The sequence below is a fragment of the Aspergillus melleus genome (genome assembly GCF_016097325.1).
Source record: "Aspergillus melleus strain CBS 546.65 chromosome Unknown contig8, whole genome shotgun sequence".
In the NCBI taxonomy this organism is placed as follows: Eukaryota; Fungi; Ascomycota; class Eurotiomycetes; order Eurotiales; family Aspergillaceae; genus Aspergillus; species Aspergillus melleus.
Genome location: NW_025763377.1, coordinates 7,374 through 33,623, shown reverse-complemented (window position 1 = coordinate 33,623; position 26,250 = coordinate 7,374). Strand labels below are relative to the sequence as shown.

The 26,250-nt window shown below is 41.4% G+C and overlaps 4 protein-coding genes across 4 annotated transcripts; 1 reads left to right on the top strand and 3 right to left on the bottom strand.

Annotated features, from left to right (window-relative positions):
• Positions 1 to 248: 248 nt before the first annotated feature.
• On the bottom strand, positions 249 to 1,498 carry LDX57_012117 (fungal specific transcription factor domain-containing protein; the record flags this gene model as incomplete). Its single annotated transcript, XM_046093851.1, has 2 exons — positions 249 to 511; positions 562 to 1,498. The coding sequence occupies 2 exons, from the start codon at positions 1,496 to 1,498 to the stop codon at positions 249 to 251; spliced, it is 1,200 nt and encodes a 399-aa protein (XP_045949830.1).
• A 147-nt stretch (positions 1,499 to 1,645) lies between these two features.
• Positions 1,646 to 2,436, bottom strand: LDX57_012116 (uncharacterized protein; the record flags this gene model as incomplete). The annotated part of the gene is made up of 2 exons (XM_046093850.1): positions 1,646 to 2,207; positions 2,264 to 2,436. The coding sequence occupies 2 exons, from the start codon at positions 2,434 to 2,436 to the stop codon at positions 1,646 to 1,648; spliced, it is 735 nt and encodes a 244-aa protein (XP_045949829.1).
• Positions 2,437 to 2,664: 228 nt separating this feature from the next.
• On the bottom strand, positions 2,665 to 3,441 carry LDX57_012115 (uncharacterized protein; the record flags this gene model as incomplete). The annotated part of the gene is made up of 3 exons (XM_046093849.1): positions 2,665 to 2,924; positions 2,977 to 3,250; positions 3,301 to 3,441. 3 exons carry the CDS (start codon positions 3,439 to 3,441, stop codon positions 2,665 to 2,667), a joined length of 675 nt encoding a protein of 224 aa, XP_045949828.1.
• Positions 3,442 to 4,309: 868 nt separating this feature from the next.
• On the top strand, positions 4,310 to 6,040 carry LDX57_012114 (uncharacterized protein; the record flags this gene model as incomplete). The annotated part of the gene is made up of 4 exons (XM_046093848.1): positions 4,310 to 4,637; positions 4,694 to 5,205; positions 5,256 to 5,417; positions 5,465 to 6,040. 4 exons carry the CDS (start codon positions 4,310 to 4,312, stop codon positions 6,038 to 6,040), a joined length of 1,578 nt encoding a protein of 525 aa, XP_045949827.1.
• Between the last annotated feature and the right edge of the window lie 20,210 nt (positions 6,041 to 26,250).

Here is a 26,250-nt window from a genome sequence, read left to right as displayed (position 1 = left end):
TGTATTTCGTAAGGCCCTTGGCCGGGAATAGAGGTTCGTCTCTTTCCACGTATCCGTCAAATACCTGCGGGACCCGTTCAATCTGAATCCTTCCATATAGTATATTAGCATGGATATCCGGCTAGGCGGGATATGCTCCTTAATCGTCATCGAATAGGCCAAGGTCGTCGGAAAAGAGGACCACCTCTAATTGCTCTTATAGGATAGGATGATCCGTCATAGTTTAACTGTCTTTGTGGAGGCCTCAATTAAATCGGCATCCACGGGGCTCCCGCATAATCATCGGATCCTTCAAAAAGGTTTTGAATCATAAAACCACCGGCCGCATCCAAAAGCTCTGCATTGGATGCGCCTTGCGGATACCAAGTCAGACTATCCTCTAGACCCATTGATAACGGGTTATAGATTGCCTGATTTTGGGATGTTGCAGGGGGCACTACAGACGATCCTAATGGGGTAGCCGTGAGGTTCTCGCCGAACCCTTCGCCCACGTCTTGCTCGTACACTTGCTCTGTTGATTGTTAGTCACTTCCCTCGGGAATGGGAAAGAGGGAACGTCACCAAGAAGCTTTTGCAGAATGTTTTGAGCGCGTAACGCCATGTCGTGCGAGGCTCCAAGTCTTCCCAGACAACTAACCGCTTGTTGTAGGTGGTTCTTCCAGCTTTGAGCCAGCGGATGCGAGGGACAATATATGTAGCATGTCGCCTGGACAAAGCTTGCTGTAATCAACCAGTACGTAGCGTACCAAGCTATCCCCCTTTTCCTATTTTCGGTGGAGTCGAGGAATCCACAAATGGACACAACACACTCGTCCGCAGCCGTGAGGCAAGACTTGACAGGTCCCGCGCTTGTACTTAACCCCGACCTTGTAGCTATAGCTTCGAAGAGAAATGGCCGATTGAGAACAATACGCAGATGAAACGATCTCCATATGAGCACTCGTTTTGCCAATTCAAGATGTGGTTGCAGGTGCGCATCGGGATGACAGTAGGGCGGAAGGTCTCTCCACCAATCGGCGATGTTTTCCTCTAGCTTTACGGCCTTCTCGTAGGTTGGTCGGTAGTGCGTTAGAAGCTCTACCTGGATGGCATTGGCGATCTTAGCCAGTTTGACCTGGGCGATCAAGCAGGAAGTTATCGTTGCTTCTGGTCTCGAGTCGGATAATTCTTCCATATCAACGGCAAGGTCGTGGTCATCCAAGTTCGCAGGGAGTCTGATGTTCACGCCAACCAGAGACACGGCCGGCCTTCCTAGCGTCAACTGCGCCCCAGAAACAAAAACGAACAGTGTCCACCAGACTCGTCGACGTATTTCCATTGTGAACGGTGACGTGCTCGGCATAGCAAATTCCCGGTGCAACCCTATGGCGAGGGCCATGCTAAAGCCAATGCCGATAAGAATGAACCCCGCATTTGGCTTGTTGCGCTTTTGTAGGTAGTTCGCCATCAGCGTAATGGCTTGGACATAACTCAACGACCCCTTCTCGAGGACGTCCATCGTCAAATGCCGCGGCGCTTCTTGGTAGAATGGAATATCACATTTTGACACGTTCGAGTCGCCCACAAAGGCCCCGATTGCAAGGACAGTGTTATACAGTAAGGGCCAAGAGCCATCTCTGGGTTTTGCAAGCGCACCTACCGGTCGTCAGGGCGTTTCCAGATGGTCAACGTTGGGAGACATACCCGAAACTCGAGCACGGAAAGTACCCTCATGAAGAATAGGATAGGCGGGGTGGAAGAGGGAGAAATACTCATCGATATAGCGGTTCAATACCTCGATTGGCTGAGATGCGGTCGGAAGGCCGTCCTCATCGAGCGACGAAGGAGTGTTGATGCTATTCAGTGGGAGGTAAAGCGGAAGCGACTGCAGAAACTTCAAGGCGGCGATGCCAGACTGCGGACCAGTATAGCCTGCCTTGTGCGGATCGACCGTCAGGAAGCCCATGCCGTCAATCGAGTTGTCAAAGTCTTGCGACTCGTCGAACTCGTAGTCCTCCGCATTGCTGTGCTCCGTGATGCCCGACGAGGTCTGTTCGGTAGGATGCTCCACTTCGTTGCTCAGCTTGCGCTTTCTTTTCACGGTCGCGGCTGTGTCTGGAGGGCTGCCTCGTGTGCTACGGATTGCCTCTTGCAGATCAACCGTGGGCAGGTATGCTTTCCAGGCAATTTCCATTTCCCTTCGTATTCTCTCCGATTCGTGGAGGCGTCTTGAACAAACGCATTAGCCTATTTTACAGCCAAATTGAAGATCCAGAAGACCTACCTCTGAAGCGACCAGAGCCGCTGAGACGGGGAGGTGTACCGGCATGCTTTGTCATCTCGGAGACAATTGGAGCAATTCTCTTCCCCGGAACAGCGGACTTTGCGCCGTTTGCACTCATCGCACGCGAACGACTTCCGGAGCACCTGAGATGTTCTGTGACCCAGTTCGCTCATGGTTGCGATCTAGACACGTTGATGGTGGGATAGGGAGTTGCTCGGGTTGTCGAGGGTGGCGGGGAGAAGTGGTGGGGCGGCGTCGGACGCTTCCCGGCTGGTCACGTTCGGCCCGCCATTCTGTCTCTCCAGGCCGCAGATACAAGATAGTGACGCAACGTTCTCTATATACTATGATTACGATTTACCCCGTCTATAAGGTAGAGCCTTGTAGATCGACAATCGTGATTAAAACTCAAACACATGAGTTCGCGGTCTCCTAGCAACGACATCCGACCCCGAAGCCGTCCGGAAGACCGACGTCGAAGACGGCATGTCATGCAAAGACACCGGCTCAGGTTCCTGTTCGCGTTCATTGCGCTTCTTCGTGCAACTTTGGATCCAAGGTCGGAGATTGAAGATGCCGCCGCATACAAAGATACCAATCCACAGTACCAGCTCCGTGCCATATATGACCATTCCAAGAACATCAACCGTCGGTTCGAACACTTGGTGAACAGAATCAGCTATATTCCTCGGCCGGCCAAACGAAAAACTCACAGACAGATACCAGAGAGAACAAGTCTCCAGCCGCATCAATGCCAACGAATAAGAAGCTGATTCCTCGAACCGTCCGGTGGACATAGATGTCCCAGTAATGCGTGAGAACGCCGGCAGCTAGAAGGCACGCGCTGAGCACTGCCATCAAAGTCATGGGCCAACCTAGGTCGCGATTTTCGGCCGCCTTCAGGGCAAACACCAGTCCTACCTCAATGCCGCCCAGCCCCGCTAGCAGAGGAACAACAGCTGCAATACATTTTGGAATGGAATATTCCTGGATAGCCTGAGTCATGCACGTCAAAGCACTTAGAAAGGGGCTCAAACCTTGCCATAGTATAGACACTGTGCCCATGTGGCCAAACTGAGAGCTGTCAAAATCTGGGGTTGGATGCGGAGAGCGACGTTGAACTCCTCGACAATGTTATACACCCCGAGTGGCACGCCGGCTGCAGCCCACAACAACATCATCGACGGCTGTAGACCTTCGGTATCATGGCGCCGATAATTGATGATTATTTGTGGGAGTAGCTGATTGATACTATGCCAGGCTCACTCGACTTCCCAGATCTCAAGATCTAACCTACCTGAATCGACCAACATACCTTTGTGAAACGCATGTCAGTGAACTTAATTCGAGGTATATGGGGAGACGGGGAGAAAAATTGACTCACCGCACCGATCGTCCCGAGGGCATTGGCCGCGACGGGAACATCCATGGCAAGAGGAAATGGGGTTACTATTCAGTATTCGTGGGAAGAGAAGTGATCCATCTCACTTGAGATTAAAACGATCAGTGACTCGGGATTTCCGCGTATCCGCCTTGGCAGTCTAACCGTTTGGGGCAGTGTGGTGTCCCTCCCTTCTCCACGCGATGGAGACACTGATTTCAACACTCTTCTCGCCCCTCAAAAGAGGATTACTCTCATCGTCAGTTTGGCAAACCTACCTCGATGACTTTCCGGTGTCTCCAGGGGCAGCTTGGGATTCTGTCCGACGTATAATCCATACAGCAACGATCTAGCCCGGGAGACTGTCATCCGCGCAAGGGCAGGCAGTCGTGGAACTGAAGACACAAGAGAAGGTTGCTCTTGACCAAGGGAAACCCTCAACAGTATACTTTGGAGGTCTCTTATTCGGATGTGGTTCATATGATAGGATTGACCGAGTCATACTTCAGGTACTGCCAAGATAGCAAGATACCGCTAGTCTCGAGGCTGCATGTGCGGGGAACGCGTGATGCGATGCCGATGGCGTGATTCGCTGACCGACTCCCCTCGCTGCCCTTCATCGCTCCTTCTCTCTTTTTCTCTAACCTCACTTCCATCTCTTAATCATGTCGATTTCTCAAACACCGTCTGATTATGAAGCAGGAAGGCCCCTCCTGGATGGTGGTGCAGAGCCCGAATACGGAGCTGCGTCCGAACCCGGGTCTACGCGACCGGCCGAGCGTCGCTCGTTTGCACGCAATCTAGGAACCATTGAAGCATTCGGCATCGTCATCAGTATTGTGATCGGGAGTGGAGTTTTCACGTCGCCCGGTGCCATCGATACCAACGTACCATCGCCAGGAGCTGCTCTCATTGTATGGCTGGTCGGCGGTATTCTGGCTTGGACGGGAGCCAGTACCATGGCGGAGCTGGGGACTGCAATTCCAGGTGAAGGTGTGTTTTGTGATCCTAATTTACTCCTACCGAGCCATGGTCTCACACTTGGATAGGAGGGGTGCAGCCGTATCTGCAATACATCTTTGGTGACGTCTTCGGATTCCTGGCGGCATGGACTTGGATCGTGGCCGTGATGCCTGCAACGCTCGCCATTCTAAGCATTGTTTTTGTGGAGAGTATCTCCTCGGCAGCCGGTGTTACCGACCAGGCCGGTAGTATCGGACATAAGCTTTTGTCGATTTTGGTGCTGGTCGCTGTCAGCGTAGCCAACTCGATTAGTACCAAAGTTAGCACGCGGTTAAATGGCTTCTTCGTCACCACCAAATTTGTCGCGATCACAGGCATCGTGATAGCCGGTATTGTAGTGGTCATCCTTCAGCTGTCGGGAATTAATCGCGATGCTGGACCAAGGGATTGGCATACCAAACCGTGGTTCGGGTTCAGGGACACCGTAACCCCCGACGGAAGTCTGATTGACTGGAGTCAATTGCACAGCTGGGAGTTCCTGGGCCACTATTCAGCGGCGCTGTATGGCGCCCTGTGGGCTTATTCTGGCTGGGATAAGGTACGTTGGGCCTATGCGGCGTGAAGAGACCACCTAACGAACGTATCAAGGCTATTTATGTGTCGGCGGAATTGTCAGCGCCAGCCCGTCAACTCCCCTTGGCCATCAATACCGCAGTTCCGATCATCATATTTTGTTTCATCACGGCAAATGCAGCATACTACATCCTTCTCCCATGGAACGTGGTTTCAACAACCGATAGCGTGGCCGTGGTAAGTCGTCCCCTGTGAACCAAAAGAAACATATACTAAAATTCCAGACTGCCATCACCCTTCTCCTTGGTCGTGGATTTGGTATTCTCGCTGCAATTGTAATCTGCCTGGTTGTTGCCGGATCACTGCTAGGCAATTCCTTCGTAGCCGGGCGCATGGTTGTCGCAGCTGCAAATCTGAACTGGCTTCCGCGGTTTCTAGGTTTCGTTGGGCATGTCGGTATCAAATCGAACGAGTCAAACAACGCCGCCTTCGGCACATCTACACCAGGCAGATCCGATGCACCAATTAACGCTATCATCCTGTCCACCGGACTCCCGATCCTTTACATTCTGTTCGGCAACTTCCGAGCCTTGCTGACGTTCAACGGCCTCGGCGAGTATTCCTTCTTCTTCCTGACCGTTCTAGGAGCGATTGTTCTGCGTTTCAGGGAGCCAGAGCTTCGTCGTCCCTATAAACCCTTGATTTTGGTTCCGGGTGTTTTTGCCGTGGTTAGTGGGTTTGTTGTCGTGAGGGGGGCTGTTTTTGCGCCACTGCAGGCCATCATCCTGGCCGTGCTCTGGATTCTTGGATTTGGCTTCTACTTGGTGTCTAGACGATGGAGGGAGCCTAGGGATGCATGATTCCTGTAGCCAGGCTATAGTCATGAGTACTTGCACCGGGACAATGTTGCTCAATTCACTTAGACAATTCATGCATTTAGCAATGTCTGTCAAGACTCCGCCACCGGACATTGTCAACAATGCCGTTCAGTTTCTTATTTGTCCTATTAAACGTTTCCTTATTAGAATTATTCAAAGCCAGCTCATACACCCAATTCTTTCAATTAACCTCAGTCAATGAAAAGATTTCGTGCCTCTGAACTGGTAATTAGGATTCTTAGCTTAATGCGATATAAGACTTAAACAAAAGTCTATTTGGCAGACATATAAGAAGTGAAAGCTAGACGCAGGTCCAGTCATTAGCATTCTTGATTTTTACCTCACTTTCTCCGCGGCCAGATAAGAACGATTTTTTGAATACATTCATTTAGAGAGATATAGATAGATAGATAGGTATATATATATATATATACAAATAAACTGGTGGAAATCTTGGATTATACAAATTATAACTAGACAAGGATACATAGCTCTTAAGAAGAGTCTCTACCTATTCTTAGACACCAGAATATCTGGGATCATGTTCTCTCCACCCTCATTAAGACATTGACAGGCTCAATGATTCCTCGGGACTAAGTCAACCGGCCTTTCTCGCGTCACAACTATAGATCGAAATACCGTTCTCAACCCCGAGTCCGCCACCAATGCAGATATTGCTAAATCAGGCTGGCAAAATCCCATCCCTTCCGCAAGATTGCGATACCATCTCCATGTGTCAGTAGTATCTCCGAAACACAAGGTATATTTCGCTCGATGATTGGCGTCCTCATCCTAATCAAAGTTTGAAAAGTCTCATTGTAAGCCTTCCTTGCTACTGGACCCAGGACCACAGCCTTCCCGTTAGAGCAACTCCCAAAGTCTAGACAATAACCATCTAATATAGTATCACACTAGTCAACGTGTTTACTCCTCTGTAGGCATTCTGCATTGTCTCCCTCTCTCACGTGAAAACATTGACGCTATTGTTTCCCGAATCGGCTGTGAACGATGTATCCTTGTCCAATCCCAACAGCTTATTCCAACTTAAAAAGTAAGATAGTGGTGCTTTCGAAGCACAGTCGCCTAGATACACCATTCGTCGCCCCCCCGCGGCGCCCGGCCCGCCGACTACGGTTGCCCATACGGATCCCGTTGCGCACTTTCTGACATAAGCATGACCCTGCGCGGCATTTGTATGTGTCTCTGCATCCCCCGCACCGTCCCGATTCTGCCCCGGCTTCCTCCGACTGACCCTGCGCGGCATTATTATGCGATCCAACTGACCCTGCGCGATATTACTATGCGATCCGACTGACCCTGTACCACGTAGGCCGTCCCGCACCCGACCTGCACTTCCCTTTCCCCCCTCCTGATTCGTCCTCTGTACGTCGTCCCGTCTCCCAGGGTGCGTGCCCTCATCATTTCCTCGCCCGCCCAAACGAAAAGAGACAGATCATATCTTGAAATTTGAAACTCCTCTATATGCATGTGTTTAACGCGTAGAGACGCGATAAAGCAAATTCATCAACAACAGTTATCTTTTTTTCTCCTGTACGCCCTTCTCTCTCTTTCTATTCCTATCCATCAATTGGCCAGTCTTTTTACGAATCAATCTATTTATCGATCTATCTTTCATGAATCTTTTCATTTATTGTGATGTTTATCGATTATGGATCTATATCCTCTGTGAATTTGCCGTGCTACCAGCTCATGTTTCAGTCCATCTGGTCTTCTGTCATTCCAAACATTCTTTTGCTGTCATTAAGACTTTTTGTCAGGATATCGATGTCTAAATGTTCAAACGATCATTCTGAAATCCTATTTCCGGCAAGTTTTGCTTTATTCTATTTCTCGATAATACGCCGATTTCAGAGCTTTCTGTTCATTAAGACTATCGCTGTCTCCATTGTTTTTACGTAATCTAGTCACAAAAAACATTTTTTAAACATCAAAATAAGACGCATGATTCTCAACGACAGCTTCTAAAAAAAAACATTATACAACTCAAAACCTTTTTACTTTTTCTCTGCCAATCAGCTGCCAACACTTCTTTTTTTTTCAAGCAGACAGCAGCTTCTTTATTATTACTTTACTTACAAAGTCCCGCCAGATTCCTCTACTCCGCGAGGCAGAGTTCACCCACATCCAGGTAATATCTGATATTCAGATCCGTCGAACAACAACACAAAATACATATAACATTATTTTTATCTGTCAGAACATCATTGAAATTTATTTTTGATTAGATCTAACTCAATAAACGCGTTATATTCAAAGACAGAACTTCCCTGCAATCGTTTAGTTGAATGCTTTTTCAGATCCTACTATTGAACCGCTGCTAGATTATCTTGCAAATAATATATTTTGTTTGATTTGTCAGGTCTGTCAATACATCTGGAAAAGAAAAATCAATGAATTTGATCTGATGCAAATTAATAACATCTTTGTTCGCACCCGCGTCTGAGATCGCCCGTTATTAATGAATCTTTAGAACATCACCTACCAACATTATATTCGGATCTGACAGCGACTGATTTGTTTCACGTATCGGTCTATCGCACCCGGTCAGTTTACTTGTTTGGTCCATTATCTAACCCGATCCTAATTCGCATGGCTCAATTGCATGATGAGCCGCGTCCAGACCTTGCAGAGATTAAAGAAGAAGAAAAAGAAAGAAAAAGAAAAAAAAAAAAGGAATAAAAAGAGAGAAGATAAGAAGAACGAGATATAAACTGGATTAAACCAAATATGTCTTTAATTCTCTATTATCCTTTTGAACTATTAACTTACTGGAGATCTCTTTGACAACATCCTAATGAGATTTCTAATTGTTTTAAAGATAGATACAGAAAAACAGATTTTCCGAGATACTTGTTTTTATATTAGTTTTCTCTTTGTCTTGATTAAGATTGCCCAACTACTGATGATTCAACAAACAATACAGACAGTCATCTAGAAAGAGGTTTTCCACGCATCTAAGGCCCTGAATGAAATGCGCGAGCGATTTATGTTCTATAATATCCGCTTCCTTTTCGCCTGGATCACACGACTGCGCGTCTTTGACAAGAAAATGCGAAATATGACCACTAATCTAGACCAGATCTACTGGAATAATAATCAACAGATCCTTTATTATCAAAGATTGAAATTGAGCATGGGCATTTTTCACAATTTTGTTCAGTTTCAGATCCGGTTGGCCGGGCAGATTCTGGACACTTTCTTTTTGCTGAAAAAAAAGAAAAAAAGAAAGAATCAATTCTAAAAGATCGCAATTTTTTTTTTTCATCTGAATCAACTTCGCAATAATATAACTAAAAATCAAACAAGATTTAACTTCTTTCAAGATTCATATAATCAGACATTGTTTGTTCTTGAAAAACAATGGTTCCTTCGACGAATCATTTATATTAATCAATTTCAATCTTGATTTCTTCACATGCATCAGATCCGGGACCAGATGAAGTGGAAGCATTTTTTCGTGCATAAATATTTTCAACAAATAAAATTCTTTCTTCAATGTCTGTTTTTATTCTATCATCTTATTTTTGGCCAGTTTAACCAAAAAAATGAACTCTTCAGCCTCCGACATAGTAATAATATTCATAAATGTCATCACAATATTTTTCTGAAACAGAGTCTGATCAGTCTTGTGACTATCTATCACAAGGGATATCATATTCTAGACTCAACCAAGATTATTCATTGTTACTTATCAATGGCAGTCAGCCGACTAATAATCTACTATTTTTAATTTGTCTTCCTCTTTTGACAAGATCTAAAATTGATAGTTCTAAAGCAAATTATTAATGTCTCTTCTTTTCTCTGGCCTAAGAATCAAGAAAGCTGGAGTGCTAATTGCCTACAAACAGTGCTAAAATAAAAGACACGTGCTCATTTAAATACGCAAATGAATATTAAACTCTATCGGCATGCGGCTATTGCAATTTCCCAGATCCATCTATCCTGCAATAAATTCAAACGGGATTATTGAATAAATAATCACCACAATGTAAATGAACAGACCAGTCATACTTTCTGACTGGCTGAAACAATCTACGCACGGAAACTGCAGAAGATCTCTGAGTATATGAAGACACAGCGGATACAGTATCGGAAAATCAGTTGTTAGTGACATGAATTCTTAGGGTTTGAGGTCCCCGCAGGGCCATGTAAGAGGCGACATGAGATTGATAATCAAGAGACGAAGGCAGAGAATGATAGAACTAAAAAGCAAAAGCAGCCGCAAATATAAATTGCAACGATAGAAGAAAACTAAAAGTCTTTCTTATTTTTATACAATAGTTCCAGACCACATTAAAACTCGACAACAACAGTATTGAGTTATTAATCAAGAATAACACAAATTCCTTGAATTCGAGATCTATCTCGGCCCACAAAAACGACGCGTGAAAGACAGTCTGGAAGATGTATAATCAAAACAGACATGCATTTTGATAGATATGAAAGAAGATGAAGAAGGACTATAGAATCTGTAGCAAGGGATGAGAATATATATATATAAAAAGAAGATTTTGGCCTGTAGGCGAAAATCTAGTCAACGACTAATATATATTACACTAAAGAAACAGTACGCACGCAGACGGGCGAGCTATCGTATTAATTGTTGCAAACGTATATGGACAAGGCGAGCGTGCAGAAACACGTGCAACCATAACAACAGATCTTGGGCTTCTTCGCGCGGATCCAGCACCCGCACAACTAAATCAGCCCCCTCTACCAGTTCACCGCGCGGCAGCGGGCCCGATGGACACGACTGTGACAATTGATCGAACATCCCAAGTCGCAGCCGAAGCTATAGGCGATTAACGAAACGTTACAGCCGTGATTGTTGAAGCGGCAAGAACGAGCGTATTTGGAGTTCTGCATCGAACTGCTCAACCAGCGACATTGTAATCACAAATACAAAAACACGCTGATCTGCGCGATAACAATGCTCGACCGTAAGACAAAAGACTAACAAAATCTCGAAAGCTATTTCCCGATCTTTTTTTGAATGATCAAGCTCGCGCAATTCTTTGTGATGAAGAAGACGCTGTGGCTCGATCCCGCGACATTGTAGATCGTACAGATGTGACAGAATAAGCAAATCGCGGTCCCGTGGGTATTACAGAATGCAGATAACGAACTGAAGACTTTGAAAAACGAAAAATACATTAGCAGATTCACGGCCGACAGTTCGATTTTCAGTAATCTGATCGCCAGCAATTCTAACTCGAAAGATCATTTTCAAACATCAATTGACCGGCGGTTGACCGTGATCTCGTGCATTTATCACGCAAACGAGTTCTTTTTCAACGCAGATCTTGACACTTCTAGTCTCTCGAAACAGAACGGGTCCAGAAATCAAGACAATCAATCCAGCGCAGACTTCGGCATCCCCGTTTATCCGATACAACGCGGTTCCAGCAGCCCCGGCAGCCCCAGCGGGCCCAGCGGGTCCAGTAGTAGCCAGGGCAGCCAGGACAGCCAGGATCTACGCGCAGACCGCACATTCCAGGACCAGTTGGAGCGGATGGTGCGGCAATTCATGATACGCGATAGTCACAGCTCCGTGCAGATCTTATTAGATTGACGCATCTACGGGCTGCGGGTCCACTACAACACCACCACCCCGAGCCATATCATATGACAAAAGACCGACAAGCTATTCTACAAGAAGCTGCAATTTACCATGGGCGACTTTCGGGGCTTTGTCCACAGATTAACTGAAATAATCTAAGACCTATTAAATCAGCTCCTTCTTAGCTCCCCGAAGCGGTCAACGTCCACAATCCCGTAAGACCAACTCTACAATGATCCTACGCAATCAAAGATCGACTGAAACTTTCTACGCAATAATCGAACAGCGTGGTCGATGAAAGATTATCAATGATTGATCAATCAAATTTAGATCGAGCCGGCGCTACAAACGCAATTTATTTAAATTCACCGTTGTTATCTTTCCAAGCTCCGCGCCTACTTCCAGCAGATTGTTGAATTCAAGGAGAAACTGACAATATTAGTCCATATTATTAACAGACAGCCGGCTAGGATGCCTGAGTTGTTTAGTATCCAACACATGAATACCAACACGAACGTGCGGCAGAATATATATATCGATGACGGACTTGTTACATTGGTTTCCGCGTATCATAAGGGATTCTACGCTAGTAATGATGTAAAGATTATTCATTGATATGTGCCGCGGGAGGTGGGCGAGCTGATTATCTATTATCTCTGGCTGGTGCGGCCGTTCGTGGAGCAGTTCGACAACTGGCTCGAACAGCAGGTCCCCGCATCCCGCGAGTCTGTACCACGTAGGCCGTCCCGCACCCGACCTGCACTTTCTTTTTCTCCCTTCTGATTTGTCCTCTGTGCGTCGTTCTGTTTCTCAGGATGCGTGCCCTCATCATTCTCTCGTCCGTCCAAACTAAAAGAAACAGGTCATATCTTGAAATTTGAAATCCCCTTACACACATGTGTTTAACGCGTAAAGACGCGATGAAACAAATCCATCAACAACGGTTATCTTTTTTTCTTCTGTATGTTCTTCTTTTTTTTTTTATTTCTATTCATTAACTGGCCAGTCTTTTTATGAATCAATTTATCCACCGATCTATTTTCCATGGATCTTTTCATCTACTGTGATGTCTATCGGCTGTGGATCTACACTTCTTGTAGATTTGCTGTGCTGCCAGTCCATATCTTAGCTTATCTGATCTTTTATCATTCTAAGCATTTTTTCACTGTCATCAAGATCTTTTATCAGAATATCGATATCCAGATGCTCAAGTGATCATTCTGGGATCCTGTTTCCGGCGAGCCTTGTTTTATTTCATCTTTTGACAACGCATCGATTTCAAGATTCTCTGTTTATCAGAACTATCGCTGCTTTCATTGTCTTTATGTGATCTGGTCACAAAAAACATTTTTTAAATATTAGAATAAGACGCATGATCTTTAACAACAGCTTTCAGAAAGAAAGCGTTATATAACTTAAGACTTTTTATTTTCTTTTTATCAATTAATTGTCAACGTTTTTTTTTTTTTTTCAAATAGACAGCAACTTCTTTATTATTACTTTATCCGCAAAGCCTTGCCAGATTCCTTTATTTTACGAGGCGAAATTTATTCATATCCAGATAATATCTGACATTCAGGCCCGTCGAATAACAGCACAAAATATATATAACATTATTTTTATTTGTTAGAGCATCATCGAGATTTGTTTTTAATTAAATCTGATCCAATGAACGCGTTATATTTAGAAATAGAGCTTTTTTGCAGTCGTCCAGCTGGATGTTTTTTCAGATTTTATTATTGAACTGTTACTAAATTATTTTGCAAATAATATATTTCGTCTGATCTGCCAGGCCTGTTAATGCATTCGAGAAAGAAAGATTAATGAATTTGATTTAATGCAGATTAATAACATTTTTGTTTGCATTCGCGTTTAAAATTGTCCGCTATTAGTGGATCTTCAAGACATCATCTATCAATGTTATATCCGGATCTGACAGCGACTGATCTGCTTCGTGTATCAGTCCATCGCATTCGGTCAATCTATTCGCCTGGTTTATTGTCTAATCCAGTCCCAATCCGCATGGCTCAATCGTATGATGAGTCGCGTTCAGATTTTGTAGAGGTTAGAGAAGAAGAAAGAGAAAGAAGAGAAAAAGAAAAAGAGAGATAGGAAGGGAGAAAATAAAAAGAACGAGATACAGATTGGACTAGATCAAATATGTCTTTAGTTCTTTATCGCTTTTTTGAATCATCAGTTTACTGAAGATCTCTTTAACAACATTCTAATGGGATTCTTAGTTGTTTTAAAGATGGATGCAGAAAAACAGGTCTTTTGGAATGCTTGTTTCTACACCAGCTTTTTTTTTGTCTTGATTAAGATTGTCCAGCTACTAGTGATTCAACAAGCAATGCAGGCAGTCATTCAGAGAGAGGTTCTTCACGCATTTAAGGCTCTGAATGAGATGCGCGAGCGGTTTATGCTTTATAATATCCGCTTTTCTTTTGTCTGGATCACACGACTGCGCGTTTTTGGCAAAAAGATGCAGAACATGATCATCAGTCTAGGCTAGGTTTACTGGAATGATAATTAACAGATCTTTTACTATCAAAGACTGGAGCTGAACATGGGCGTCTTCCGCAATTTTGTTCAGTTTCAGATCCGGCTGACCGGGCAGGCTCTGGGCGTTTTTTTTTTGCTGGAAAAGGAGAGAGAAAAAGAAAATTAATTCTGAAAGATTGCAGTTTTTTTTTTTTATCTGGACCAGTTTCGCGATAATATAACTGAGAGTCAAACAGGGTTTAATTTTTTCCAGAATCTATATAATCAGACACTGTTTGTCTTTGAAAAGCAATAATTTCTTCAACAAATCATCTGTATTAATCAGTTTCGATCCCAATTCCTTCACGTGCATTAAATCTGGGATCAGATAGAATAAAAGCATTCTCTCGTGCATAAATATCTTTAATAGGTAGAATTCTTTCTTTAATGTTTGCTTTTATTCTGCCATCTTATCTCTGGCTAATTTAGCTGGAAAAACGAATTTCTTAGTCTCTGACATAATAATAATATTCATGGATATTATTGCAGTATTTTTTTGAAGCAGGATCTGATCAATCTCGTGATTATTTATTATAAAAAATATCATATCTTGGGCTCGATCAAGATTATCCATCGTTATCTATCAGTGATAGTCAGTTGATTAATAATCTATTATTTCTGATTTGTTTTTTTTTTTTTGACAAGATCTAGAACTAATAGTTTTAGGGCGGACTGCTAGCGTTTTCCTTTTTTTTTGATCTAAGAACCAGAAGAGCTGGAGTGTTAATTGTCTACAAACAATGTTGGAGCAAAAAACACGTGTTTATTTAAATATATAAATGAATATTAAACTTTATCGGCATGCAATTATTGCAATTTTTCGGATTTATCTATTCTGCAATAAATTCAAGCGGGATTACTGAATGAATAATCATCGCAATATAGATGAACAGGCTGGTCATATCTTTTGGCTGGCTGGGACAGTCTACGCACAGGAACTGCAGGAGGCTTTTGGACATGTGAAAACGCGGCAGATACAATATTAAGGAATCAGCCGTCAGTGGCATGAGTTTCTAAGATTTGAGATCTTTGTAGGGTTATATAAGAGGCAATATGAAACTGATAATCAGAAATCGGAAACAGAGGATGATAAGATTAAAGGGCAAAAACAGTCACGAATATAAACTGCAACGATAAGAGAAAATTGAAAATCTTTCTTATTTTTATACAATAGTTCTAGATCATGTCGAGATTCGACAGCGGCAATATTGAATCGTTAGTTAAAAATAATATAAATTCTTTGGATTCGAGATCTATCTCGGTCCGCAAAAGTGGCGCACAAAGGATGGTCTGGAGGATGTATGGCTGAAATAGACATGCATTTCGATAAATATGAAAAAGAATGAAGAAGGATTATAGAGTCTGTAGTAGAAGACGAGAATAAATATATATAAAACGGAGGTTTTGGCCTGTGGGCGAAAATCTAGTAAACGATTAATATATATTACATTAAGGAGACAGTATGTATGTAGACGGGCGAGCTCCCGTATTAGTTGTTGCAAACGTATATGGACGAGGCGAACGTGCAAAAACACGTGTAGTCATAATTATTAAAGCGGCGAAAGCGGGTGTATCTGGAGTTCTATGTTGAGTTGTTCAATCAGCAGCACCGCAGCCACAAGTATGAGAATACGCTGGTTTGCGCGATGGTAGTGTTCGACCACAGAATGGAAAATTGACAGGATTCTGAAAGCTATTTTTCGATCCTTTTTTGAGTGATCAAGTTTGCGCGATTTTTTGTGATGAAAAAGATGCTATGGCTCGATCCCGCGGCACTACAGATCGTGCAGATGTGGCAGAATAAGCAAACAGTGATTTTATGAGTATTATAAAACGCAGATGACGAGCTAAAGATTTTAAAAGATAAAGAATATATCAACAAGTTAGCAGTGAACAGTTCAATTTTCAATAGCTCAATCGTCAGCAGTTTTGATCCGGGAAATCACTTTTAGACACCAGTTGGCCGGCGGCCGGCCGTGATGTCGTGCATTTATTGCGCGAGCGAGCGCTCTTTTAATGCAGATCTTGACATCTTTAGTCTTTTGAGGTGAAGCGGGTTCAGAAGTCAAGACAGCCAGTCCAGCGCGGGCTTTGACATTCCCGTTTATTTGATATAATGCGATTTCGGCAGTTTTAGCAGATTCAGCAGGCCCCGTAATAGTCAGGACAGTCAGAATAGCCGAGACCTACGCGCAGGCTGCATATTTCAGGATCAGTTGGAGCGGATGGTGCGGCAGTTTATGATACGTGGCAGTCACGGTTTCGTGCAGATCCTATTGGATTGGCGTATCTATGGGCTGCAGGTCCATTACAACATTATTATTTTAGACCATATTACGTGACAAAAAGTCAACAAGCTATTCTACAAGAAGTTGCAATTTATCATGGATGATTTCCGGGGCTTCGTTCACAGGCTAACTGGCGTGATCCGGGATCTTTTGAATCAGCTTTTTTTGAATTTCTCGGAGCAGTCAATGTCCGCAATCTTATAAAATCGATTTTACGATGATTTTACATAATCAAAAATTGGCTAGAACTTTTTGCGCGATAGTCGGACGGTATGATCAATGGAAAATTATTGATGATTGATTGATCAGATCCGGACCGAGTCGGCATTGCAGGCATAGTTTATCCGAATTTATTGTTGTTATTTTTTCAAATTCTGTGTTTATTTTTAGCAAATGATCCAGTTTAAGAAGTAGTTCGCAATTTTTGTTCATCTAATCGACAGACAGCTGATCTGGACGCCTGAATTGCTGAATATTTAGCATGTTAACACGGAAATGAACATGCGACGGAATATATATATCGACAACGGACTGATCATGTTAATTTTCGCGTATCACAAAAGGTTTTATGCCAGCAACGACACAAAGATTATTCATTAATATGTGTCGCAAGAAATGGACAAACTGATCATTTATTATCTTTAATTGATGCAACCATTCGTGAAGCAGCTCAACAACTGGCTCGAACAGCAGGCCTCCGCATCCCACAAGCCCTTGATCGCACATTAACGGGCGCTGCTCTGGGATCCCGATCCGGGCATCTGGCGCGCGTGATCTTCGAAGCAGTTCCGGGAGATGCTGAAGCTGGAGACACAGCAATGACTTGGTCAATCGATTCATGCGGCCATCTATTGAGATATCGCTGTCGGGATGAACCGGCGATTTATGCAGGCTAGCAGCCAGTTCCCGCAGCATCAGACAGAGCGAATAGAACAGAAACGGATAAGAACAGCGGTCGATGATCCCGATAACAAGACGGCAATGGACGACAAACAGTGACAGAGTCACATCGCGGATTTGCAGGCGGTTCATTCCTCGCACGTGACCGGGATGGTCTACGGTCACGGGCTGATGAAGCAGGCCGGAACCACCGTCCACCGATAGAAGATGTTTCGTCTTTTCAATACCGATTGGCATCGCTTTCTCGGATTTGTCTCGGTCCAGTTCGAACCCCCATCGGCGTTGGAAAAGCGCAAGCGGACTTCGTGGGAGGACGCGGCCGCGGAGTAGCAGGTCTAGTCCCTAGGCGCAAATCGAGCCAACCTGCCCTCGGTTTTCTCGCCCGCTGATTGATCGAGCTTCCTCGTGCTGCCGTGTTCCCGCCCTTTTCAATGCGTGTTCCGACCGACCAAAAGAGGCCGAGTCTTTTTTTTCTTCTTTTGTCGATCTAATTAGTCTGATCTCATAATTCGCGTTGATAATGTTTTCAATTATCGAATGGTTTAAACCATCGAACGGTCCGTTTTCTTCCGCACGCTCATCTAATTCGAAGTTTCATATTTGACGCGTCTTTATTTCATCACTATAATCGAAAATGCCTCTTTCGAAGGAGAGTCGAATTTAGATGACAATATCTGCCTCTAATTCAAAAAAAAATTCGATCAAAAACGCGTGCGGCAGATCTATTTGGTGTTTTTAAAACAACTCTACTGCGACAGCTTAATGAAACCAAATCACGATCGGAAACACGCGTTAATGGCCACAAACTGACAGAATACGACGAAGAATTATTTTTAAAGTGATTATTAGATACAAATAAACGTGGATTTTCAATTTGACCTGAATTTCTGCGTGAAATGGTTTAGATATTGTTTGATAATCATTTACAAGACTCTTTCGCAGTTCTTGGAATCAATTGGTTATATAAATTTATTAAATGTCATTCTGAGTTTTGTACGCAATATATAAAACGTATTATCTATCAGCGCGCAAAGCAAAAAAATCCAAAGATTATAAAACCGTGATTTGAAATTGTACAAACGACTATTCAAGAGCACGGCATACATAAAAACGATATTTAGAATTTTGACGAGATTGGCTTTGCAATAAGACTCTGCTCTATTTCGAAAATAATTATTGCAGTTGAGCGCAATGAGCGATCGTGCAGAATTATTCAAGGCAATCGCGAATGGGTTATAATTATTAAGACAATTGGGTCAAAAGACATATATCTATTATCAGTTATTAGATTGAAAGCAAGCCTTCAACAAGCTGCTTGATTTCAAGAACCTAAGCTTTCTTGCGATTGGTGGATTTGGACTAGTCAGAATGGTTGGACAACTGATGAAAGAAGTCTTTTTTGGTTAAAAAATGTTTTTAAACCGTTTTTTAAGTGTTATATGACTGATGCAAAACGTCTACTTATTTTTGACGGCTATAGCAGTCATTTAATTGTTGAATTCGATGATTTTGCAAATAGAATGCAATTATATGTCTTTGCATGTCTTCTCATTCTTTGTATTTTTTTCAACCGCTTGATGTGGATATTTTTAGTCCGTTAAAAGGGGCATACGGAAAGCTTCTTGAAGATTGTATGATTGTCGGCAATGATCACATTGATAAAGAAGACTTTTTATTGTTATATCCAGATGCACACAAAAGAGTTTTCAGTCTATCCAATATCTGCAGCGGTTTTAAAGAAACAGGGTTTAAGTCGTTTAATCCAGAGCATGTTCTCTCCAAACTTGCCTTTCGATTACATACACTTACATTTGCACCATCACTAATTGAAGGCTCGATTTTCTTTGCTTTTCAAATCCCACAGAATATTTGTTAGTTGGATTGAAAGATCTGAAGCCTGCAGAACAGTCTTAATAGAAAGTGATAGCTTTCTAACAGTTTTATTGTTTATATTCAATATTTTGAAAAAGCGGCGCAAATGGTAATGTAAACCCAACTGATTTTAGAGCAATAAATAAAGATTTTAGAAGCCGAAAATGGATGACAACGTCAAAGCAAGGCAAGAAAACGTGATAAAATAGGTAGTGATCGCTTTTTTAATGTACAGGAAGGTCAAAATCGCGTTCAACTACTTAATAAACAGTCTAAAGAATCTATTCCAATGTTTTGTTGACAAATTCCACAACGCTGTAATGGCTATGAAACAATTGGACATATAATTTGATATTGCCCTAATAAATAGCTGTTATTTCATGTATTTAATTAGTCAATTCTAATGGCGTTGGTGATTTTAAGGGTTGATATAGATGAAGATGTGGAAAAAAACGGATTGCTTGATGATTTGGACCACTTGGTGATTGAAAACGTTAAAAGTGATTTATCTACAAAAAAAAAAAAAGAAGAAAAAAGAATAAGACAACGCGAGTGACGCGACGCGTGTTTAAACATCAAAAATAATAAGAATTCAAATCCAAATTTCTTTCACTTTTATTTTTGCCTATTTTTTTCGAATTTCCCGATTGCTACTATTGGTTCATCTTTATCTTTTATATATTATGAATCTCTTTTTTTATAACCCAACTTATCAGATCTAGATCTGCACCGCACTCAATTGTCAGTATGTTGTTATATCTACAACTTTAAAAACCCATCTTCGAACGCATCATTCAATTTATTTTGATGTGACCATTTCAGTCTTCCGATAGGCTATATTAATTGCTATACTTCAGCAGTTTTGGTTTGATCTGATACAAAAAACAATCCGTTTTTCTTCAATTGATAGTCTGTTTGTTCCAGGATTTCCGATTTATCAAGGCTACAGCTGTCTTTATTGCGGATTCATTGGACGATCGGCCGATAATATGCGGTGACATAGGATCGACAAGTATGCAAATCAGGATGGGCGGAATTAGCGCGATCAATAGTCAATCGTTCGAATTTAGATCCGATTATAGAATCGCTTAATTGATTGTTTGATCAGCTGTCAGTGTTTTTTTCTAATTCGCTCAGGTAGTTGATTTTTTGAAATAATCTGCGCGGACATTTGAATCGATTAAAGAAAAAAAAAGACAATTTTGTTAAGGACTCCAACTGCGATTATTCGGGCCCGGGTTGAACAGGCGTTATAGGAAGAGCAAATCACGGTCGAGTGGATCGACGGCCAAATTCTTACGATTGACCCTGATCTAATTGCGATATGCCTTTGACTGGAGCTCACACGTTGGTCCGAGTATTTATGCGGACAAGATTTAACGGCGGTTGTTTTTTTGAACTATTTTCTTGATTTTATCGCCGAATTTTTACTCGAATAGTTTATTGTTAGTGTCCAGCGATTAATTGATCAGATTTATCACGCGATCAAGGATGGTCGAATCAATGAATTTGATCAGATTCAGATTAATATCTTCTTTTGTCGGTCAGAGATCTGGAATTGGTTGATTTAAATCCATTTTCGGTTGGCCATTTACCGTCGATACGATCAAATCTGACAGCGTTTGATCTGCTTTGCTTATCGCAGCAGCTGGATCGATTAGTTGATTATGCTTTGTTATTAATTGAATATCGTCCAGTTTGTTGCGCTCGATCGAATGGAGATCTATGGTCAGTAGCTGATCGACTTATTCATTGAAGGATAGGATCTAGAATTATCGTAATGCGTAAATTAACAGAAGCAGGTGGAGAAACAGCTTGATCAAATTTGTTTAGCGTTCTCGATTTCTTTACTCGATCATATCTTTAAAAGGGATTTCTTTGAGAGCATTTTAATTAGATTTTTTGCAATTCTTGGAATTGATGTAAAACAACAGATCTTTTTGAAATCTTATAGTTATATTAGCTATCTATCCGGGTTAATAAAAATAGTTCAGATGTTAATCGCTCTGTAGATGGTTTAGCTTGTTGAAACTGGTCAGGTAATTTATTCGGCCGACGTTCTAGATGAAATGCGAGAGCGGTTTTTAATATTTGGTGTGCGTGTTCCGTTCGGCTGGATCACACGACTACGGGTTTACGAAAAGAAAATCCAGAATAGCACGACAAGTATAGATTATATTTATTGGAGCGACGATGATCAGATGCTTAGTTATAAAGAGTTACAGCTAAGCATGTCGGGGTTTTGTTAGTTTATTGCAAAGCAGGTTTAATTAGTTTAGATTTAGTTCGAGGGGTTTTTTTTGCTATACAAGAACAAGATACGCGAAATAATTGTATCTCGATTAGTTCTTCATGAGCTGCGGAACGACCCAACGAATAATCAGTGGGGATGGAATTTTTTTTAAGGATTTGCGAACGCGCGCAGTATTGTCAAGGTGCGGGCTGGCGGGGGTGGTAGAGCTGATGGCAGGCAGGCAGGTAGGCTAATAGCTCACGGTATCTCTGAATTGCTACAGGGTCAAGCTATATACAGGCTAATAGACAAGACGTAGCTCGAAGAGCTAGAACAGGATCTTCAAGCAAGCGGGAAGATATGCAGATCCCGGAACAGATAATATGGCCTTCTGGGCCATAGTTAGAAGGTGTCTCAAACATCAAGATCTGCATCGTGACAGTACGCCCCTCTTCTATGGCCGAGTTCCGTGAGGCCGAAGGGGACCAGGCTTACCAAGATACTGGCGGTGATAGTTCTGAATGATCTGTTCTGCGTGTTCAAGATATTCAGCAGGCTCAATAGTAGGGTCCATATATCTGACCCATTTGATAACATAAATCAGGCAGCGGCCGCGACCGCGACGGTTCCAAAACGAATCAAAGATATCTTCGATTTTTCATTTTTCCAGTTCATTGACTTTTACGTGCGATGATGGGAGATGATGTTGGTCAAACAGAGATTTTGGGCAGACAGGGATAAATAGGCTAACATTAAATATAGAATGTATTTTTATGTTGGGCGAGAGTTTCAGACAATAAGCATACGAGCTAATAACTTTTTCAATACGATATGGGCCCAAGATATTCCAATCCAGCTTTTTGTTAGATCGTAAAGTTTTGATATGGCAAACATCTAATCATATTAACTGGTCTTTCTTGAATCTTTAAACGGGACGGCGTCGTTTATTAGTTTGTTCAGCATAACGGGTCTGAGTTGATAACATTTCTGCACGAGCAAATTCCATAATAACTTGCATTCGGATAACAAATTGTTTTACATCTCGAATAACGGATTGATTATAATCACGATGATTTTCGATAAATATTGGTTCAAATCTCATACGGGGGTGGAACCCGTAGTTTGTAAAAAAGAAGATTGTCTTGATAGATTCAAAATACGTGACATTTAGAACAAATTCAGCTAAGGAAAGTCAGATACTTCAATCATTTTGCAGATAATTCACATAAGCTCGCAGATATTGTTCTAATATGATATTCACACGTTCAATCTGACTGTCGATTTCAGGATGATAGGCAGTTGATAACTTGCTGGTGATATCCAGACATTTGATCAAATGTTTCTAGAATTGAATAATAAATTGAAGATCTCTATCGAACAGGATCGATTGAGGTAATCTATGTAACTTTTATACATGTTGCACGTACATTGCGGTTACAGCTGGGGCATTGATAATTGAATTGCATGAAATTAGATGTTTTATTTTAGTTAAGCGATTCACAATAATTAGAATTATGTCGTAGCTCTCGTTTTCAAACAGATGCGTGATAAAATTCATAAAAATATCTTTTTAGACGCGTTCAAATACAGATAAAGATTTCAGAATACTTTGTTTCGCTTTACGGGACGAGATTATGCGGTGGTAAATGTGACAGTTTATTGTTTATTGAATCACATATTTATACATGTTGAGCCAATAATAATCTCAAGACAAAAGTTCATACGTTCGAGCTCTTTCTGGATGTTCGGACGCAGGTTTATCATAAATCAAACGGATTAAATCTGTTTTTATTTGATTATCGTTAGAAATCTATAAACGATTTTTGTAAAATAAAAAGTTGTCTTTTTGCTTGCAGACGGTCAGAATAACTCTTAAATGATGATCTTTATTTGTAGTCAAGATTTTTAAGACATTTCGAATCTCTTTATCTTTTTTATAGATTTCACATAGGCGGGGTTGTATCTTAGAAGATAATTGCAGGCTTTGTTTATTTTCAAAAGTAACAATTTTTCGAGTTCGGGTTCTAATAATAGAGGCTAGTCGACCAGGAATCTCATCTGTGTGCGAGATTTCGAGGTTTTTAGGTGAGTTAACTGATTCAGACGGGCTTGTTGATTCAGACGGGCTAGTTGATTTAGACTGGTTGGTTGATTCAGGCGAGCTGGTTGATTTGGGCGGGCTGGTTCGTTCAATCAGGTTAGACAGATCAAGATTTTTATGTTTTAGGACAGTTTGGCTTTGATGTAGCAGACGTTCATTCTTTTCTTTGGGAAGATCTTCTGATCTTCTGGTCAGGTTATCAGATTTTATTCCGTATTTCTTAGATCGATAAACAATTTTAAAGTTAAAATAAGACAAAAATTCAGATCAACGGGCTTGACGGCAGTTCAAAAGCTTTGTCGACATAAAATATTTCAGATTGCGATAATTAAAGATAACTTGAATGAGTGAAGGAGCCTCTTCGAGCTTGGAACATCATTCTTCGAAACATCAAACAATAGCGAGTAATTCTTTGTTATAAATTTTATAATTGCATTTAGTCGGAAAGTGTTTCTTTGAAAAAAATGCAATAAAATGTAATATTCTGTTATTTTCGTATTAAAATAAAATTTCAGCAAATACGTAGTCAGAGACATTAGTTTCCAAAATAACATCATAAATCTAATTAAATAATTGCAAGATCGAGACATCAATGAAAGTTCTTTTTAAATCATTTAAAGCTTTTTGACAGATAAACGTCCATTTCCACGGGACATTTTTTCGAATTAGAGCAACAAACAGGGTAATAAGTTTTGAAAAATCTTTAATAAATTGGCGATAAAAATTGTCAAATTCCAAAAATGTTTGTATATCTGTTACACAAGTAGAAATAAATCAATTAACAACTGTGTCAACTTTTACAAGATCCATTTGGATGTTTTTTTGGCCGATAATCAGGCCCAAGAATTTAGTTTCGAGAATTGCGAATTCGTATTTAGAAAGCTTTGCATACAAGTTAGCGTTCCGTAACTTCTGGAAGATTAGACAGACATGTTTCATATGTTTGGAGTGGGTGCGGCTATAAATCAGAATATTGTTCAAGTAGACAGTACAGAAAACATCAAAATAATTTCGCAAGATATCGTTTATATATCGCTGGAATGTTCCGGGGGTCTTTGTCAGTTCAAAGGGTATCATTAGAGATTTATATAGGTCTAAACGGATTCGAAAAACAGTCAACCATTCCTGCCCATTTTTAACACGAAGATTGTTAAACGCGTTAATAATATCGATCTTGATAAAGTAACGCATGCTTTTGAGGTTGTTCAGGGTCTCTTTTACAAGGGATAGTGAATATCGATCTTTGATAATAATTGCATTTAGAACTCAATAATCGACACAAAAGCGCAGGCCTTTGTCTGATTTTTTTACGAACAGAACTGGAGATGCAGCAGACGAAGAACTTGAACAAATAAATCTCTTTTTTAGATTTTCTAACAGTTATTTTCAAAGCGCTGAGAATTCCTCTCGGGACATATCGTAAAGTGATTCAAACGGAAGTCTTTTTTCTGATTCAAGAGTAATTGTATGATTGTAATCTCGATGTGAGAGAAGTTTTTCCATTTTTTTTGAAAAAAAGACATCTGCAAAGTCTTTAAATTCATTTGAGAATTTAGGTTCAGATAGCTCAGAAGTAATCTGAACTACTTCATCAATTTGTTTAATTATTAAAACATAGACTTTATTTCTTCTGCGGGCGTACGCAGCGCAAGCAGCTAATGAGACTATTTGGAAGTCTCGGTTTCTCAGAGATTCGGGAGCCTTCAGGTTCGTGGGTCTGGCTCGGGCAGGGACATCATGCAGGGTTCGGATCTTAGCAGATCGGGCTGGAATATTGCAATGCTTCTGACAGTATGAACTGGAAAATTGAAAAATATATTTTGCAAAACTCATGCGAGAATTATGAATCTTTAATTATGATAAATCAATAATAACAGAGAAATGTGCTAGCTGAATAATTAAAAATGGAATATCTTTTTCGACATGATCATGGGTTTTCAGGGTCATGCGAATATAGTAGATAATAACGTCAGCTTTATTTTCACGGCCATCAAAATCCACTATAGACTTAGGCTTGTTCAAGAAATACAGGATCAAATGGTGGGCTTTAGTTCAATTCTTATTTATAACACGGGATATAGAACAGCCAATATCAAACATAATGTAAATAGCAATCTCGTTCTGTTCAAGATTCAAAATAATAAAGATAATCAATAAGTCAGTTTTTCGGAGTTCTTTTTCAATTGAAAGTCCTCTAGTAGCAGTTTCAGATATTTGATATATTCGCGCAAAAGGGTCCGTCTGGCTGCGGTTTAAATCAAATTGATTCTTTTTAATTGTTCGCTCGAGTCTGGGGAGTATAGTCGTTCCGGTTGAAGCATAGCGCGGGATTAGAAGGCCTGGATTGAAGAAGATACAGGCAGATTTTGAAATATAGAATATGATACAGAGGCAGGTGATTATCTTCTAGAAAGCGAAACAGTTTTAGAAGACGAGACAAAACGGACAGTATAATTGATCTGATAAGTGCGATTATCGGGCTCGAAACAGTCTTTAATAAAATGTTGGCTAGAGTTGCAACGGAAGCATTCACCTCGCTCTTTACAGATTGAATCACGAGATTTAGAGAGCGAGCGACATGTAAAAGAGAAGTCTATAGTATCGAGATCAAAAATAGCTAAGGTGGGTTTAAATGTTTCAATAATGACATTCCAGAATAGACTTCTGGGATTTTTA